The sequence below is a fragment of the Brassica rapa genome, chromosome A09, assembly GCF_000309985.2.
Source record: "Brassica rapa cultivar Chiifu-401-42 chromosome A09, CAAS_Brap_v3.01, whole genome shotgun sequence".
NCBI classification, from domain to species: Eukaryota; Viridiplantae; Streptophyta; class Magnoliopsida; order Brassicales; family Brassicaceae; genus Brassica; species Brassica rapa.
In genome coordinates, this window is record NC_024803.2 from 13,545,609 (window position 1) to 13,563,194 (window position 17,586).

The 17,586-nt window shown below is 34.2% G+C and overlaps 3 protein-coding genes across 3 annotated transcripts; 2 read left to right on the forward strand and 1 right to left on the reverse strand.

Moving 5' to 3' along the window:
- The first annotated feature begins 3,591 nt into the window (after positions 1 to 3,591).
- On the forward strand, positions 3,592 to 5,501 carry LOC103839146 (F-box/FBD/LRR-repeat protein At2g26030-like). Its single transcript, XM_033280968.1, has one exon. The coding sequence runs from the start codon at positions 4,476 to 4,478 to the stop codon at positions 5,442 to 5,444; it is 969 nt and encodes a 322-aa protein (XP_033136859.1). The 5' UTR covers positions 3,592 to 4,475; the 3' UTR covers positions 5,445 to 5,501.
- Positions 5,502 to 7,265: 1,764 nt separating this feature from the next.
- On the forward strand, positions 7,266 to 10,148 carry LOC103839145 (cysteine-rich receptor-like protein kinase 41). The gene is made up of 7 exons (XM_018654113.2): positions 7,266 to 8,144; positions 8,266 to 8,412; positions 8,508 to 8,641; positions 8,723 to 8,933; positions 9,005 to 9,248; positions 9,328 to 9,478; positions 9,586 to 10,148. Exons 1-7 carry the CDS (start codon positions 7,322 to 7,324, stop codon positions 9,883 to 9,885), a joined length of 2,010 nt encoding a protein of 669 aa, XP_018509629.1. The 5' UTR covers positions 7,266 to 7,321; the 3' UTR covers positions 9,886 to 10,148.
- Positions 10,149 to 12,971: 2,823 nt separating this feature from the next.
- Positions 12,972 to 17,495, reverse strand: LOC103839144 (2-oxoglutarate dehydrogenase, mitochondrial). Its single transcript, XM_009115634.3, has 8 exons — positions 17,276 to 17,495; positions 15,306 to 17,126; positions 14,896 to 15,228; positions 14,563 to 14,809; positions 13,932 to 14,060; positions 13,651 to 13,866; positions 13,458 to 13,581; positions 12,972 to 13,383 (listed from the first exon to the last, which is right to left on the reverse strand). The coding sequence occupies exons 2-8, from the start codon at positions 17,084 to 17,086 to the stop codon at positions 13,154 to 13,156; spliced, it is 3,060 nt and encodes a 1,019-aa protein (XP_009113882.2). The 5' UTR covers positions 17,087 to 17,126; positions 17,276 to 17,495; the 3' UTR covers positions 12,972 to 13,153.
- Positions 17,496 to 17,586: the final 91 nt, after the last annotated feature.

Sequence of the window (17,586 nt, forward strand, 5' to 3'; positions counted from 1 at the left end):
TTTGATTTAGAGTTTATGATTTATCCAAGTGTTTAGGGTTTACCCAAGAGTTTAGGATTTACCCAAGGGTTTAGGGTTTCGAATTTAGGGTTTAGGGATTATGATTTAGGGTTTAGTGTTTTACTGACGACGTTAACAATATTTTTAAAAAAAAATCTTTTCTTTTGTAACAACTATTTTTTTTACCTTTATATTTTAAAAACATAATATAATTTGACAATATTTTGTTTCCTTTTTTAAAAGATATCAAATTTAAAATAATGAAATCCTATTGGTTGGTGAACCTAGAGATTCACCTTAGGGGGTGAACCCAAGAATAACTCTAAATATAATTCATATTAACATTGCTTCTTTGTGAATCACATTTATATGGCAAACTAGGTGACCGGGCATAAGAAAATTTAAAATATGGAATAAATATTATATAGTTTTTAGAAGTAACAGATTTTACAACATAATACCACCGTTTTTGGGAGAATTCATCAGTCATGGAAAAAAGCTGGTAGTCAATATTTGAGATGGACGAGAGGGAACACAGTAACGTCAGTATGAAGAGGCAGATATTGTGTGTATGTATAATTGCAACATCACAAAATATTTTGTGTGATTAAGAAGATACTTTCATTAAAAAAATGGAATAAATAGTGTATAGTTTTAGAAGTAACATATTTTATATTATCATTAATTAGAATTGTATTGTATATGTGTCGTAATTCTTTATTTAGGTGAATAATATTATTTTTCCATAAATAATAAACAAATATTTATGTAGACATATTAAAAGAAAATATAAAAAAATCAAAATATTATCCATAAATAATATAAATTATGAAGTAAATTTCTCGATAAAGAAAGCAAATTCAATTAGAAACCTGCAAAAAATTAAATAAATTTTGTAAGCAATTTGACGGGTTAACATTATTTGATAGATTTATAAATTTCTAAATTTTATTGAACATGAAATAATATTAAATTGACATACCGTCATCGGTCTCCTAACTTATCTCAACCCATATGACAAATACAAAAAATAAATAATTGTAACAATTTATATATTTTAAAATTTGTATTTGAAAAAAGTAGATTAAAATTACGTACTGTGACTATGGAATATTCTGAAAAATTTGTTTGTAGACAACATTCAATTTTTTTGTCTTCGGCTTCCCTTCTTTACGAGTTATTAGGATTTTTAATCCAGATCTCGACTTAACTCTTGAAAGTGCAACTTTGCCTTGTATTTTGTAAGCATTTTATAAATTATTTTAAAATTATGATAAATTTATTCTTTAAACAACGATAAATAATTTAAAAATAATATTAATAAACATTTTTGGATTTTGTAATATTTAAAATAGTTATTATATAATTATATTCGAACACAATTCATCAAGTAGAGGATAAAACTATTATAATTATTTTATATAAAATTTCGTTCATTTTATTTTATAGGTTATACATATCAAAAGTAATAAATAAAACATTATTAGTCTTTCAATAATTTCGAGAATAGTTTCCATAAATTGTTATTTGTAATATTCGTTAGATTATATGGCAAGTGATGTTAAACATATATATATATAACAATGGCAAATTAAATGGTAGAGTATGTAAACACCTGTTTTCTACCAGCGTGAGTTAGATCACCGCTGTATTTAAGAATCATAAGGGCCTCTACAGGTCTTTCTTCTTCGCCTTCACCATCCCACTTCAGCGGCTTCAGTTGAACCTTCCTGTATATCCCTGAGAAATTTTTTCCCTGCGTCATTCCAAAAGGTTCTCTGCTGTGAGAAAATGATCTCATGAATTAAATAAAAAATGCATAATGCTAGCTTACTTATAAGATAGTATAATCAACAAAAAATGATATAAGATAGTATTACTAAATGATACTATGTAATACTTTACCCGGACAATATTCAAGAAAAAGAGAAAAAGTACTAAAGAACCTCTTCGAGAACTGCTTTAACTTGACGAAGCTTCTCAGCATGATCAATCAAGGTTTTCTGGATCACTATCACTCTCACGACCTGGTCTACATATAAAAAAAAGGAAGACCATATTGTCGTTATCAGTATTCAACACATGGAAAAGATAGACCAGACATGCTTTTTGGAGACAAGACACAAAGAGTTGAGTTCAGGGTTCTAAAGATGAGGAGCCTTTGCGTCTAAACACATTTTTCTTAGCACACAAGCAGCATCGTCGTAATACCTTAATATTATGAGAGGAGAAATTTGTGAATAATACTTTAAAGAATGAAAAGAGAATGTTTGTATTTTAAGATCTTGGGTGTCTCCTATATATATACAGTCGTTTAAAGACACACAATATTTTGCACAATAAATAATAAAATCGTTTAAAGAAGGATATTAAATGTGTATTGTTAAAAAAATGATTTGCATATGATATGATTTTTACTTGCGCAAGTAATCCATATTAGAAAGGTAAGTTATTAAAAACAAACAACCTAATTAGAAACATTAAAATATTTTGTAAGCAATGTTATAAATATGATATCAACATGCGCAAGTTTACCGTTTGAATAATAAGGAAAGTTTTTAATATTTTTCTTAATTCTAAATCTTGCTCAAGGGTAAACTAAATCGATAAAATTTAATGATTTCAACTTGTGCAAGTAATCCATATTGTGAACAAGTGATTTGCATATTTAATGATTTCAACTTGCGCAAGTAATCTATATTAGAAAGGTAAGTTATTAAAAACAAATTTTGTAAATAAGTTATTTGCATATTTAATGATTTCAACTTGCGCAAGTAATCTATATTAGAAATGTAAGTTATTAAAAACAAACAACCTAATTAGTAGGGGTGAGCACTTTACCCGATATCCGAAGTGGCACCCGAACCCGATCCAAAAAACCCGAACTGAAATCCGAACCGAAGTAGCAAAATACCCGAACGGGTATTGAATAAGGAGAGATTGGATACCCGAACCCGAACGGATAATATCCGAACCCGAATGGATATCCGAAGATAACTGAACATATGTAAAATTAACCTTATATTTCTAGTTTACATCTCTCATTTTATATAAAATATTTATATTGATACTACACATACTTTAAGTTCATATGATATACATACAATTACGAAAAAAAATGATTTGCTACTCACTTAAAATGCATGTCAAGTTTTTTATTTCAAAAATTAACAAAAAGTTACATCCGAAATTTAAAAAAAAATAACTAAATTAATGTCTTTTTAGTTTTAAAATGTTATGTCCAAATCTATTAACTATTCAATCTATTAAAAATAAAAAATTAGTTAACTGAAAGTTATATTTTTAAATATAAGAAACTTGAGAAATGAAAATTTTAATTTTTTTTTCAAAATCTAAATATCCGAACCAGATCCGAAATAACCGAATCCGAACTAAAAATACCCGAACCCGACCCGAAGTACAAAAATACCCGAACGGGTTCTACACCTCTATACCGAAATACCCGAAAAATCCGAAATACCCGACCCGAACCCGAACGGATACCCAAGGCTAAACTAAATCGATAATTATTATCCCCTAGCTATATATGGGCTTAACGAAATCGACAATAGTTTTGGGCTTGTCTATATAAGCGATTGATTAAAATAAATGAAAAATAAAATTCAAAAAAATCGACCAATAGATATAATAATTTTTCTGAGAAGCTCTATATTAATCTCATGTCAGCAGAAATCATTAAAGTGACTTCTCTTTTAATATATAGGGGATATTAATTACATATGGGTTAATGACCAAGTGATTGGCAAATTGTTGGCCGTCGAAGATTAAGCAACAAACAGGTCTAAATATTTTTCCCTTAAAACTTTTAAACCTTTTTAGTAATGGTCAGATCACATGAATAATCCAAGTTATCCAACACACTGTCATTATTTTCAAACTAAATGGTTAATATTATCATATAGTTCAATTATTTTAAAATTATCAAAATGAATAAGTATATTCGGTTTGTTTTATGTTTACATAATACATATAATATTTGACAATTACAAACTAATGTGTAATCCAATTTTAATATATACACAAAAATATACAATATAATATATTATATTTTTATTAACACCACAAACTCACCCGCGCATAGCATTTTTAGCACCAAAAATATACATTATAATATATTATATATTAGCTTCAAAAATATACAATATAATAATATTATGCAATATTTATATTTATCAAGTTACTAATTATATGTAATGTACAATTATTTGAAATTGACTATCTAATACTAATTTTATTCCGTGCAAGGCAAAAATCTTATCCTAGTAAATAGTAAAAGGATGAAAATATTGTTTTCTTAAAAAATCTCCAATTGATAGTGTTACAAAAAAAAATATAATTTACCAAAAACTAAAATCTACTTTAGAATCTACAAACAACCAACTTTTTAAGGTTTTGTCTAGGTCAAACATACTTGCGAGACCGGCTATAACGCTAGAATTTAGTTGAGTCTTTTGATGGGTTGCGATAGAATCAGTGCCCTGCCGGATTGTTTGATAACTGAGATACTCTTATGGCTTCCGACCATGGATTCTGTTAAGACAAGCGTTTTATCGACCCGGTGGAGAAACCTATGGCTTGATGTTCCAGGGCTAGACATTAAATTCCTTTCTAGCAATGCTAATACAATCACTAGCTTCATTAAAAGATTTCTGGAATTTAACAGCGATGCACGCCTGCGAAAGTTCAAGATAACGTATGACACGTCCAAGGGTCATGATCCCTTTGGAATCAGAGAGTGGATCGCCACAGCTATAAATCGAGGAGCTCAGCATTTAGATGTGGTTTACACATTTGTTAGGTATATGTCTTTCAAAGAGTTCATGCCTCTAGACATTTATAAGAGCAAGACATTGGTGTCTTTAAAGCTTGTAGAAGTAGGGATGTCTAATCCCGACTTTGTTGTTTCTCTACCTTGTCTGAAGAACATGCATCTTGAAAAAGTTACGTACAGTGGTAAGGATCCTTCATTCATGGAGAAGCTCATCTCAGGCTGTCCGGTTCTTGAAGATCTAACAGTGTTCAGGTCGTCTGATGATAACGTACTGGCTCTTCGTGTGAGATCTAAGAGTCTTAAGAGGTTTAGTGTAAGGTCTAACCGCTGGAGTAGAATCCATAGTAGGGAGTTCGCGCTGGAGATTGATGCTCCGGGACTCAAATATATGAAGTTAGGAGATCAAAAGTCTGAAAGAATCGTGGTGAAGAATCTAAGATCTTTGTTTATGGTCGACATTGATTCCATATTCAATGTTGGACGTAACACTAATTTGGAAATGAAGAAAGATACTATCCGTGATTTTCTCAATGGTATTTCTTGCGTAAGGCATATGATCGTCTCTCAGCTTACTCTGGAGGTATGCACACCTACTCTTGATGCATATATAATAATTAGTCTTCGGATTATTCTTACACTGACAAAAATTTAGTTTAGTTCTTTATGGGCTTCTGACAAAAAAAAAGTTGTGACCTGAAACCGTTATTTTTTTCTTGTTCCGGCAGGTTCTTTATCGTTACCTGGGATCCAATATTCCCATGTTTAACAACTTATATCGTTTAGAAGTGTCTCGCATTGCCCGCTTAGAACACATGTTACCCGATTTTCTTGAGAGTTTCCCGAATCTAAAACACCTCACACTGGTAATTCTAGTTCAAACTTATGATTTTGGCTTACAAATTGTGGAAGTGCACCTGATTTGTCCTTGTCTTTTTGGCAGTGCGTAGTGTATTTGCCCTCGTCTTTTTGGCAGTGCATAATGTATTTGAACCATCTAAACGTGGAAAAACATGAAGGTTCAATTGTGCCTCGGTGCTTACTATCGACCCTCGAGTGTGTTGAGATTAGAGAATTTACAGGAGAAGAAACGAGGACGAAAAAGAAAATAATGAAACAGAAAAAGGAACCTTTGATGAATGTAGCTAGGTATATTCTTGTCAATTCAATAGTCCTCAAGAAGCTCATTTTGATTCTCTCTCCTGCAACCAACCAAATCTCGGATATCGCCAAGGAGCTTCTTACAATCAGAAAAGGGTCTAGCAGATGCAATATCTTCATGGGTTTATTGCACTCTGAATCCGATACACCTTTTCTACAACTTATATGCTAATTAGACATTTCCCAGTACTTACTTGTTTTCCAAAATGATATTGCATTTTCTCATACTCGTGATTTTTTTTTTCTCTGTTAGTTGTTTTGAGTGGAGTAAGAACTGACTTATCCAAATCTGAGAACAATCTTTCTTTTTTTTTGACTATGTGATCTGTTGGTCAACTATCCATGTGCTTTGAACTGTTGGTATGTGAGTTGCCAAAACGATAATTCTTCCTTGTTAAGTTCTTAGCTAGCTTCTTCTTCATGAATGTAAGCTTGATGGTTTCTTTTCTTTTCTTTCTGCATTTCTAAAGATATGTCTAACTTCTCCACAAACATTTTATTTGTGATCATTGTTGGATTTCATTTCTTTATAGTAGCATAATGCTTCTTAATGATCATCCTTATTGCAATAGTTTCACCATCTTGGCTTTCTTCCTTCACCCACAAAATCCTTAGAGTTTTGGTTGGTTCCTCGACTCTTGTGAATTTGTTTATTAAACCTTTGATAGAATGCTCCCAGTGAACTGTGGTTCTATGTCTTCAAACCTCCTTTCTTGCATTTTAATGCGTTTAACAACTCTTGTAAACCTGGTTATTGTAGCTCCTTCGTTTGATCAATTACACCAATGTAAGGATCACTTTTGACACCTAACATATCATCTTCATATGATTTCATCTCATTGTTTAGTTCAGTAATTCTTCTCATGAATTCTTTATTGTTTCTTTCTTTGATTGCTTTGGAGTCAAGAATGTTCTTCTTGGCCTAATCATGTATGTCTTCTACATAAATCATTATACGGACAATCACTTCAGACCTGGTTTGATCAGTTTAGCACATATCTTCTTGAGTTTGGATTCATGTGTAGTGTTAAGGTTTATGGTCTAGAGTTCAGTTTGAATTAGGGCCTAGTTCTATCTTGATGACTATCAATATGCAGTACCAATTGCCCAATTTGATCTAACTCAAAATAAATAAATAAATGAAATTCATAAAAATATATTTCAAAGTCAAATTGTTGATATTAACCTTGATATGTACAAGCTACCACCTCCTTTGACACAATCAACGACACGTCACCGTCAAATTTAAAAGATTTTTTCGAAGACTTTTGGCTTTTCAATTATTTAACTTTTCAGTCAGAGACTTGCGTGTTTCATTTAATTCGTTAAAACACATTGAGAAAACTAAAACATTCAGAATCCACTTTTGTCATGGCAGGTTCTTGTTCTTCTAATCGACCACAAGACCTGTTCATCTTCTTCTTCTTCTTCTTTTTGTTCTTACCATTTCTCAGCTTGGCAGAAGAACCTGTCGTCAACGTAAACGGTTCTGTCTGGGACTTCCCTTCACATTCTTCATCTCCATCCCCACAAAGCACCTTCTCCAAAAACCTTAACAGTCTTGTCGCTTCAATCCCTAATCTACATGCCAACACCTACAACTTCTACAACCTCTCGGTCGGAGACATCTCGGATCAAGATCGAGTAGAAGCCATCGGAGTCTGCAACAGAGTAGTCCTGTCAGTGGATTGTCGTTCCTGCATCTTTCAAGCCGCACTAAATCTAACAACAAGCACCTCTCCACAACATAGAGAAGGTTACTGGAGGTCCACGAATTGTATGTTTCGTTACTCGGACAAACCCATTTTCGGAGTACTCGAAACGAATCCTGTGTTCGAGGCACTAAACCCGAACAAATCAACGGGTGATAGGGACGAGTTCGCTCGGCTACAGATCGAGTTGCTGAACGGATTCAGAAAACGTGCTGCAGCAGGTGGATCTAAGAGGAAGTATGTTCAAGGAAGTGGTCCTGGTCCTAACTCCTCGACATTCTTTGGTGCCGTGATGTGCACGCCGGATTTGTCTGAGAATGATTGTAACGATTGTCTCATTTTTGGTTTCGCAAACGCCACAAAAGGGAGAACAGGGCTCAGATGGTTTTGTCCCAGCTGTAGTTTTCAGATTCAGACCAACTTGAGATTCTTCCTTCATGAGTATGAGTATGAGCTTGATCCACCATCAGACCAAGAACCAGGTAAAACAGATTAACCCTGTTTTGCATAAATATAAATAAAAAACAAAAACAGAGCACTCTGTTTTCCTTACAAAAATTATTTAACTTTTGTGATCTCCAATTATTTTCCTGTTTATGGCAGGTCTTTTAGATAACTGGTCGCAAGGAGTAGACAAAACAGTTATTATACTCGCCACTGTTGGCTCTGTTGTTGGTTTTGCCATATTTGTTGTCTGCCTTTACTTCATATTGAAAAGGAAGAAAAGAAAGGAAAAACAAAGACATGAAGGTGAAACTTTTTAGTCAAAAAATCAAATATTGAGCTCAAAACTATTTTTTCTTGTGAGTTTTGACCTTTTTATGTTTTTGCTGCTTTTGGATCAGGCAAAGATGTTGTAGAGAATCAGATTATAGATGAAAACGTATTGCGACTCGACTTTGATACCATCCGATTAGCAACTGATGACTTCTCTCCTGGCAATCAGCTTGGAGAAGGTGGCTTCGGTGTAGTTTACAAGGTGACTAGATTGAGTGTGTCTAATGTGATCATCTTTATATTACATTTGTTTATGATTTGTATCCGTCTTAATGATCATTAGGGTGTTCTTGATTCTGGAGAAGAGATAGCTGTGAAAAGACTGTCAATGAAATCAGGACAAGGAGACAATGAATTCATAAACGAAGTCTCGTTAGTTGCAAAACTTCATCATCGAAATCTTGTTAGGCTTATAGGTTTCTGCCTTGAGGGACAAGAAAGACTACTCATCTATGACTTATTCAAGAACACAAGCCTTGACCATTTCATATTTGGTACATTTTGATATAATCTCTAGCTCTACTTGTTACATATAGTGACTGATCCAAATTGTTTTATTTCTCAGATAACGATAGGAGAATGGTATTAGAGTGGGAAACACGTTATAAGATAATCGCAGGTGTTGCTCGAGGTCTTCTTTATCTCCATGAAGATTCCCGTTTCAAAGTAATTCATAGAGATCTTAAAGCAAGCAATGTTCTATTGGACGACGCAATGTATCCGAAAATCTCGGATTTTGGAATGGCTAAGTTGTTTGATACAGACCAACCATGTCAGACTAGGTTTACAAGCAGAGTGGCAGGAACCTAGTAAGTTGCCTAGGAATAAAACCATTTAACTTCTATCAGTTCTATAAGAAAATTAATGAATTTTATATTGTTGCTGCAGTGGTTATATGGCTCCAGAATATGCGATGAATGGGAAATTCTCAGTGAAAACTGACGTGTTTAGCTTTGGTGTACTAGTTCTTGAGATCATTACAGGCAAGAGAAATAATTGGTCTCCTGAAGATAAAAGCTCATTGTTCCTCCTTAGCTATGTAAGTGGATGAAAACAGAGTTTTCTGACTCTAAGAGTGAATTTGAGATATTCTAGTTCTAGACTCTAACTTAGTTTGAACTCTTATTTTGGTTAATATTTGAATAGGTATGGAAAAACTGGAGAGAAGGGAGAGTGTTAAACATTGTGGATCCAAGTCTGATTCAGACAAGAGGTCTAAGTGACGAAATCATGAAATGCATTCACATTGGTTTGTTGTGTGTTCAGGAGAAGGCAGAGAGTAGACCAACAATGGCTTCTGTTGTGTTAATGCTCAATGCAAGTTCTTTTACTTTACTGAGACCCTCACAACCTGGTTTCTACCCAGGAGATGGAGAATCAACAAGTGGTTCTCCACCGACGATGACTTTGAATAGTGTTACAATCACAAAGGTAGACCCTCGTTAATTAGTATGTAAAGACAAGAACTAAGAAAGTCAACTTCGGAAAAGTATTCTTGATATCAATTGCTGACCAAAAGATTTGTTTAAGCTTGTGGTCTCAATTGATATTCGCTGTCTGCCTTTGTGGTGAAGATTCAAATCCTTGCTTTGACCGCATAACTCGTGTAATTGTTTCATCGACTCTAACACATATATAAATGCTCTCATTTATGTTAGTACAATCACATTCACATGTTTACGTTATCTTATTTTTAATCTTTTTTCTTATTTCACAATCTTCTTTTCTTCATTCAAATATACTTTTAAAATGGCATTTTATTTTTTGTTTAAAATAGACAACTACAAAATTTTAGATTTTGAAAAGCAGCATAAATTTTATTGTTATAAGAGATTCTCAAAGTAAAAAATTAGAACCCTAATATACTTTTATCAGCTCTTCCTAACCCTTAAGTGTGTGATTTTTAAAATCTGAATTTGTATTGTTGTTTTTAAATAGAACGTGTTTGCGGTATTTTATGTCATCTATCTATAATATTATTTGAGAAATGAATTTTGTTTATTTATCATGTTCTCCATGATTTTAGGCTGAGTCATAGTTTTAACAAATAATTTTAATTAGATTGATAAAAGTTTTGATATATTTAATGAATAATTATATAATTCATTATTAATTATAAATTAATATAATAAAATTATCTCAAAAAAAATTAAAAACGAGTTTGAAGATAGAAAAGATAATTCAATGTATTTATTTTGTGAATGAAATCATCTTTTTGAAAATATCTTCCTCCATAAGAGAAGACTTTCAAAATATTATGTTTTTTTATTTACAACAAGTAATTTTTTTTTTGTCATCAACTTCAAGAGATTCATATTGACTCCATAAACCACACTAGTACAACAAGTAACTTATATTTATAAAATTTTAAAATTAACTATAAATACATTTATTTTTTTCAAGAGTTTCACAGAATTATAACTTTGTTTATATTAACATTTCTTTAAAAAATATTATGTAAAGAAAATGTAATACTATTTTTTAATGAAAACTGTATTTTCCAAAATGATTTGTTTTAATTATAATTATCAAAGTTTGAAAGTTAAAAATCATTTGAAAATAACAAATTGTGATTTTCTAATAAAGAAATAATATTTTATAGCAAAATATTAACTTTATTTTAAAATAAAAATATATTGATTGACTATAGCTTATTTTTCTCTATCATAGCATTTATAAATGAAAATGATAATAGATAGGAAGTGTTCTAATATTATATATTATGTATTAATGTTTTGTTTGTCAACATGGTTGGTCTGTTTGAGTGTTTCTTTGGTTATTATGGAACATATTTTAAAATATAATTATACATATATCTATATTTTTATTTACTTTGATTAATCTAATATATAAAATATAGATTGACTTGTGCTTTTTGATTTATTTTGAGATTTTGTAGCTTTTGGTAATTGCAAGAATTTGGTTTAATAACATCTCTTTATATTAACAATTATCTATTTGTTTATTTAATTAGATAATTTTTATAAATTAATATAATAAAAACTGGTTAAAAATAAGAACATATTTTAAAATATAAAATATTAATGTTGTTATCCAAACTAATTTTTAAATCAATAAAAATTAAAAAATTTGAAAGATTCATAAATAGTATAAATTTAATATTTTATTTCAATTTATTTTATCTTTAAACTAATATGACATTTATTAATAAGTATCCATAAAAGAATTGTGCCAGCATATGCGGACAAAACACCTAGTTTTATTATAAAAATCATCATTTTTATAAAAGAATTATTCGTGGTTCCTTACAACTTATAAAAATTTTGTCTCTTAAATTTTAAAATTTTCATACTTATTGCTGTAAAATTAAAAATAAAATTATTTAATAAATAAAACTAGTATTAAAATTTCCTGTGTTTTAGTATCAATAATTAAAATATATTATATGCATTAGTAGATGGATAACGTTCAATGTCTTTTATTTGTGCAATAACGTTCAATGTCTAAATATGAATCCAATGATATCGATACCTTTCAATGTCTAGTTATAATTTCTTTTAAATTTAGACACATGTTACGTCAAAGTTTGATAGACAAAGACTACCGAGTTCGAAGAGTTCCAAAAAGGGTTGACTTTGGTATAGGACTCCTAGTATTGAGTTTCCTCATATACACTCTTAACCTTTTTCTGCGTCTTTGATACATCTTTCAGAAATTTTATTTTTACCAAACTTTACAAACTACATAAATTCTTATAATTACATCATACCAAATTTATATTGTGATTTGTTTTAGAAAAATTGGCAAATTGCAGATGTGTAGACTATTTCTTATCACAGCCAAAGCAAGTAGATATATTTGATTATCTACATCACAACCAAGCAAAGATTTCATGCTAAGTATGTTTATGTGAGAAAGACATTGATGTCTTTGAATGTTATTAGTTATGCAGCTTCTGATGAGTTTTGAACATTGTTTTATTGAACATTCTTGTGAAAATCATTTGTTTCTATTAAAATTTCAGTTGCAATTAAGGAGCATTTTATAGACTATGTGGATAATCTTTTACATTGCCTAATTCAGTATGGTTATATATCACATTATTCATAATATTTGTTGGGTGTCTTTGCTAAACGAGTTACACATACAAACAGCTATAATTAACTACTTATCATTTTGCACTGATGCATTATCAAAAGGTACACTCGATTTATTATTTTACATTTTTGATGATATAAAGTATATGATATTAGTATATTTCATATCACATGTATCAATTATCATCGTATGATATACGAGTGTAGTATCTGTTAAGATATAGGGGCCACATTAAAGAGAATAGTATTTGAGTTTAGTTGTTCTAACTTAGTTGTCTAAACGTATATAACGACTTCGTTTTCTTAAGAGGGTTTGGTAGAGGAATTTAGGAGGTTGACGACATGAACAAATCTACCTACGTCTTTGAGATCAAATTCTGCAGTGGTTTCGGGTTACAGTTGAAGATCGAAAATTGAGAGTCTTCAAAAAGAAGTTTAAGAGAATAGCAAAAGATGAACCATATAACAAAAAAATGAAGAAAAACAAAAAGTTTTATTAAAAATGAGATGATGTGTATAAAACCTGCAACACAAGACAGGCTCAAAAAAATCAACGGGGCCAAAAAAAATGCAAAGACAAGACTTTGTCAGTGTTGTGTATCACATTGTTCACCGAAACTTCTTATTCAAAGTTCAGCTTAAAAATGAAGATTTTTTCAGCTGATGGGTTCCTTCCCGATGGCTTTCTGGACGAGCTCAGCTTGCTCTTTGACATGGAAAGTGTAGAAACCAGTGGCAGTAGCAGCAGAAGGTCCACGACCAACGTACTTAATGTCTTCCATATCTCCTCTGCCTAAGCTTCTCATTGCTGTCCACAGCCTTGGAGTTATGTAGCTGAATGCTCCCATGTTCATCGCCTCTTCTTGGCACCAAACTATCTCCGCATCTTTTTCATAACAAACCAAAAACCAATTAGTAACACTAGATGTTGCAGACCAAACTATAAACCCAAATGCTTACTTGGATATCTCTTGAGCTCTCGCTGAATGAGATCATATGGGAAAGGACAAAGCTGTTCCACTCTACAAATAGCAACATCGCTTGCCCCAACCTTCTTCCTCTCATCATCAAGCTCGTAATAAACCTGCAAAAAAACCAAGAATGATTCTACTGTCTTTGACTCATCACTTTAATATGAACAAAGGTTGCATACCTTTCCAGAGCAGAGTACCAATCTTCTGATGCCTTCTTCAAGATCAGAGTGATCGTTCTGATCCTTGATCAATCTCTTGAACCTAGTTCCTTGCTTGTCAAAACCTGGGTGGCCTTGGACATCATCAAACTCTGAGAGGTTTGATTTGCAGTCCTTGTGACGGAGCAAGTTCTTTGGTGCCATTACAATCAGAGGCTTGCGGAAGTCTCTGTGTATCTGCATGGTGTGTAATAACATTGAGACATTGTAAAATGGAAACAACACTTTGAAATAGCTCTTACCTGTCGACGCAGAACATGAAAATAGTTGGCAGGAGTGGTGGCATTGACAATCTGCCAATTGCATTCTTGGATTTGCTTTCTCATTGTAGGTTCCATGTCTGGTATGACATAGGGGTTGTCATCACTCATCTGTAATACAAGACCATGGGAATTCATTAGAACCAAAAAAGAAAATCAGGAGCTGATTAAGACCAAGTGAACTGAAAAAATGTAAAAATGTTCAAGAAATTGGTAGACACATTTTGTAGAAGATTAGCGACTAGGACAATTATTCAGCCTCGGCATTAACGAATTATTGATTTATTTTATATACATTTTACATTTATATAAGATACTTTAGATTTTAAATTTAATCATAAAATTATTTTAATGAATTATCAAAACTAGTTATACAAAACAAAATAAATTAGACAAATTTATGGATTTGTACTCACTTTGTTGCTTGATTTAACAAAGTGAGACTAATTTATATCGATTTAAACTGATTTTAATAGATTTAGAACAATTTAAACCGATTGGAGTCATATAAATGGCTAGGCCGGCTAGACTGATTTTTAGAACCATACAAAAATTTATCTATTCAATATGGCAATCACAAGACGGTGAAAAAAGAAATTTGGATGGAGTTTACCTGAAGGTAACGTTCCAGCCTGGCACTTGAATGTTCAGGGCCCTGACCATCATATCCATGGGGAAGTAGCACAACAAGCCCGGTTTGACGCAGCCACTTGGCTTCTCCACTGCTGATGAACTGATCAAATATCACCTGAGCTCCATTGGCAAAGTCTCCAAACTGAGCTTCCCATAGCACCAACGAGTTTGGGCTTTCCATTGAGTAACCCAACTCAAACCCAAGGACTCCAAACTCTGAAAGAGAACTGCATAACAACAACGCAAAAACGTCTTAGCACATCTTTTACAACAAGATTTGAGCATGACTATCACTGAGGAGAAGGAAAAGTACCTGTTGCTGACAGTGAACATCTCAGGATCCTGATTCATGACGAGATGGTCCAGAGGACAATACTCTTCTCCAGTTTCCTGGTCATGAAGCACAGAATGACGATGACTGAAGGTTCCTCTTTCCACATCTTGACCACTTAAACGGACATGGTTGCCTTCCACAACTAATGTAGCTAAAGCAAGAGCTTCCGCAAGCGCCCAGTCAATACCTTCTCCCGTTTCAATCATCTGAGCACGCTGTTCATAAACTTTCTTCACCGCTCTGTGAGGCTTGAAGTTTTCAGGAAGCGACGAAATCGCCTTGCCAACAGTCTTAAGTATCTCTGGCTTCACGCTGCAAAAAGAGTGTAAGAGTTTAAGTGCCAATAGAGAATTCAAGAAAAGAAAAGAAAAGGACAAAACTCTACTCACCCTGTGTTTCTAACACGAGAGATCTGCTCAGGAGACTTGAACCCAGCCCAATTGGTCGAAAGCCAATCACGCTTCTTAGACAGATAATCTTTACTAGCAACAAACTCTTCACTGAGAATAGTGTTAACCTTCTCCTGTATCCTGTCAATATCCTGCTGCGATATCTCGCCGCACTCCAAGAGCTTCTTGTGGTATATCTGAAGCGTCGAGGGATGGTTCTTGATCACCTTGTACATTTTCGGCTGAGTGAAAGACGGTTCATCAATCTCATTATGCCCAAACCTCCTGTAACAAACCAAATCAACCACAACGTCGGAATGAAACGTCTGACGCCACTCAGCAGCAAGCTCACAGGCGTGCACAACAGCTTCAACATCGTCACCATTCACATGGAAGATGGGGGCACTCAAGGCCTTGGCGACATCGGTACAGTACTGAGAAGATCTCCCAGCTCTCGGATCCGTGGTGAACGCCACTTGGTTGTTCACCACAATGTGGATAGTACCACCAGTGGTGTAGTTAGGGAGAGCGCTAAGATGAAGCGTCTCGTAAACCACTCCTTGTCCAGCGAAACTACCGTCTCCGTGGATCAAAATCCCCAAGTTCTTGGTCCTGTCCATGTCCTTGGAGTAGTACTGCTTCGCTCTTGTTTTACCCACAACAACTGAATCTGCAGCTTCTAAATGACTCGGGTTTGCAACCAACGAGAGATGGATCTTCTTCCCACCTCTCGTGGGCCTATCATAAGAGGTTCCCAAGTGGTACTTAACATCACCCGTTCCGGTGTATCCAACTTCATCAACCGGCCTTATCCCGCCGCTGAACTCGCTGAAGATCTGACGTAACGGCTTCCTAACGACATTACCCAAAACGTTCAACCTCCCTCTGTGAGACATTCCGATAACAATGCTCTCAACGCCGAGATCCGCCGCCCTGTCAAACATCTCCTTCATCCCCGGGATCAGCGACTCTCCACCTTCGAGCCCGAACCTCTTAGCAGTGGTCCACTTGGTAGCTAAGAAATTCTCAAACTGAGTGCTCCACGCCAGCCTGTCGAGAATCACTTCACGCCGCTCCCTGTTGTATCTCCAGGGAGTGGGCGTCTCGATCTTTTCTCTAAGCCAGTTACATTTATCCCGATCCGCAATGTGCATATACTCAAAACCTATACTCCCACAGTAAGCCTGCTGGAGCCTCGCCAAAATGGAGCGGAGCGTCTGCACGGGACGGTTCTCGGACATGAACCCGGACATCTGCCAGACTCCCAAGAAGAACTCTCTGTCGAGATCAGCCTCTGTGAATCCGTATAGAGCCAAGTCAAGATCCTCGGGGATCTCTCTTTGTTCGAGACCTAAGGGATCCAAGTTGGCTTTCATGTGGCCGTTGACCTGATAGGCTCTGACGAGCAGCAAGAGATTCATACTCTCTTGGATAGTTTGGCCGGAGATGCCTGGCGAGGTCGCGGCTTGACCGACGAAGTTACGAAAGAAATTGTCCCAGGACTCGTCGACGCTGGTGGGATCGGATTCCCAGGCTCTTTGGAGCTCCTCGAGGTAGACGCTGCTGGTGCCATCTAAGAAGCTGTCTGTTAGTTTGGAGAGGGGGACGGCTCGGGGGATAGGAGCGGTGGTGCTCTGTGGGTTTGGTCTGTGGAGAGATGAGTGGAAGGAACGGGTTTGAGAAGGGAGGGAGCGTGTTCTTGTGGCGTATGAAGTGCCCTGATTTAGGATCCTTCGTACGGCAAGCTTTGTCACATTCGAGCCGGCTCGAAACCACACCATCTTCACCAGATCACCACCAAAAGCTTTCAACTTTCAATACCTACGAATAGAGAATCAGGAAAGAACGAATAAAAGAGAAGTCTTTTTCTTTTTTAATGAGAATCATATTCGAGAAATCAAGATGAGGCAAGATTCGATAGATCTGTATTGTTTGATTAAGAAGGATTCATGAGGAAGGGAGAGAGTTACCTGGAGGCGGAGGAGAAGACCGAACCAAAGAAATGTAACAATGAGGAGGAAGAGAGGGAGGGTTTTTTAATTTTATTGTAATGGAATTTGATTATATTTATTGCAAATGCGAACTTTTACGGTAATAAAGATATATGGTGTGTTGATTTTTCTGTGGAAGATATGTCAAATAAATACCATAAAGTGAGAAGAAGAAGAAGAAGAAGGTTGAATGTGATTTACTGAATATTTATTTCTGCTAAAAATGGATTTTATTAGGCGAATATATTATTATTATTAAATAAATGGATGGACTTTGGAGGGTGGCTACT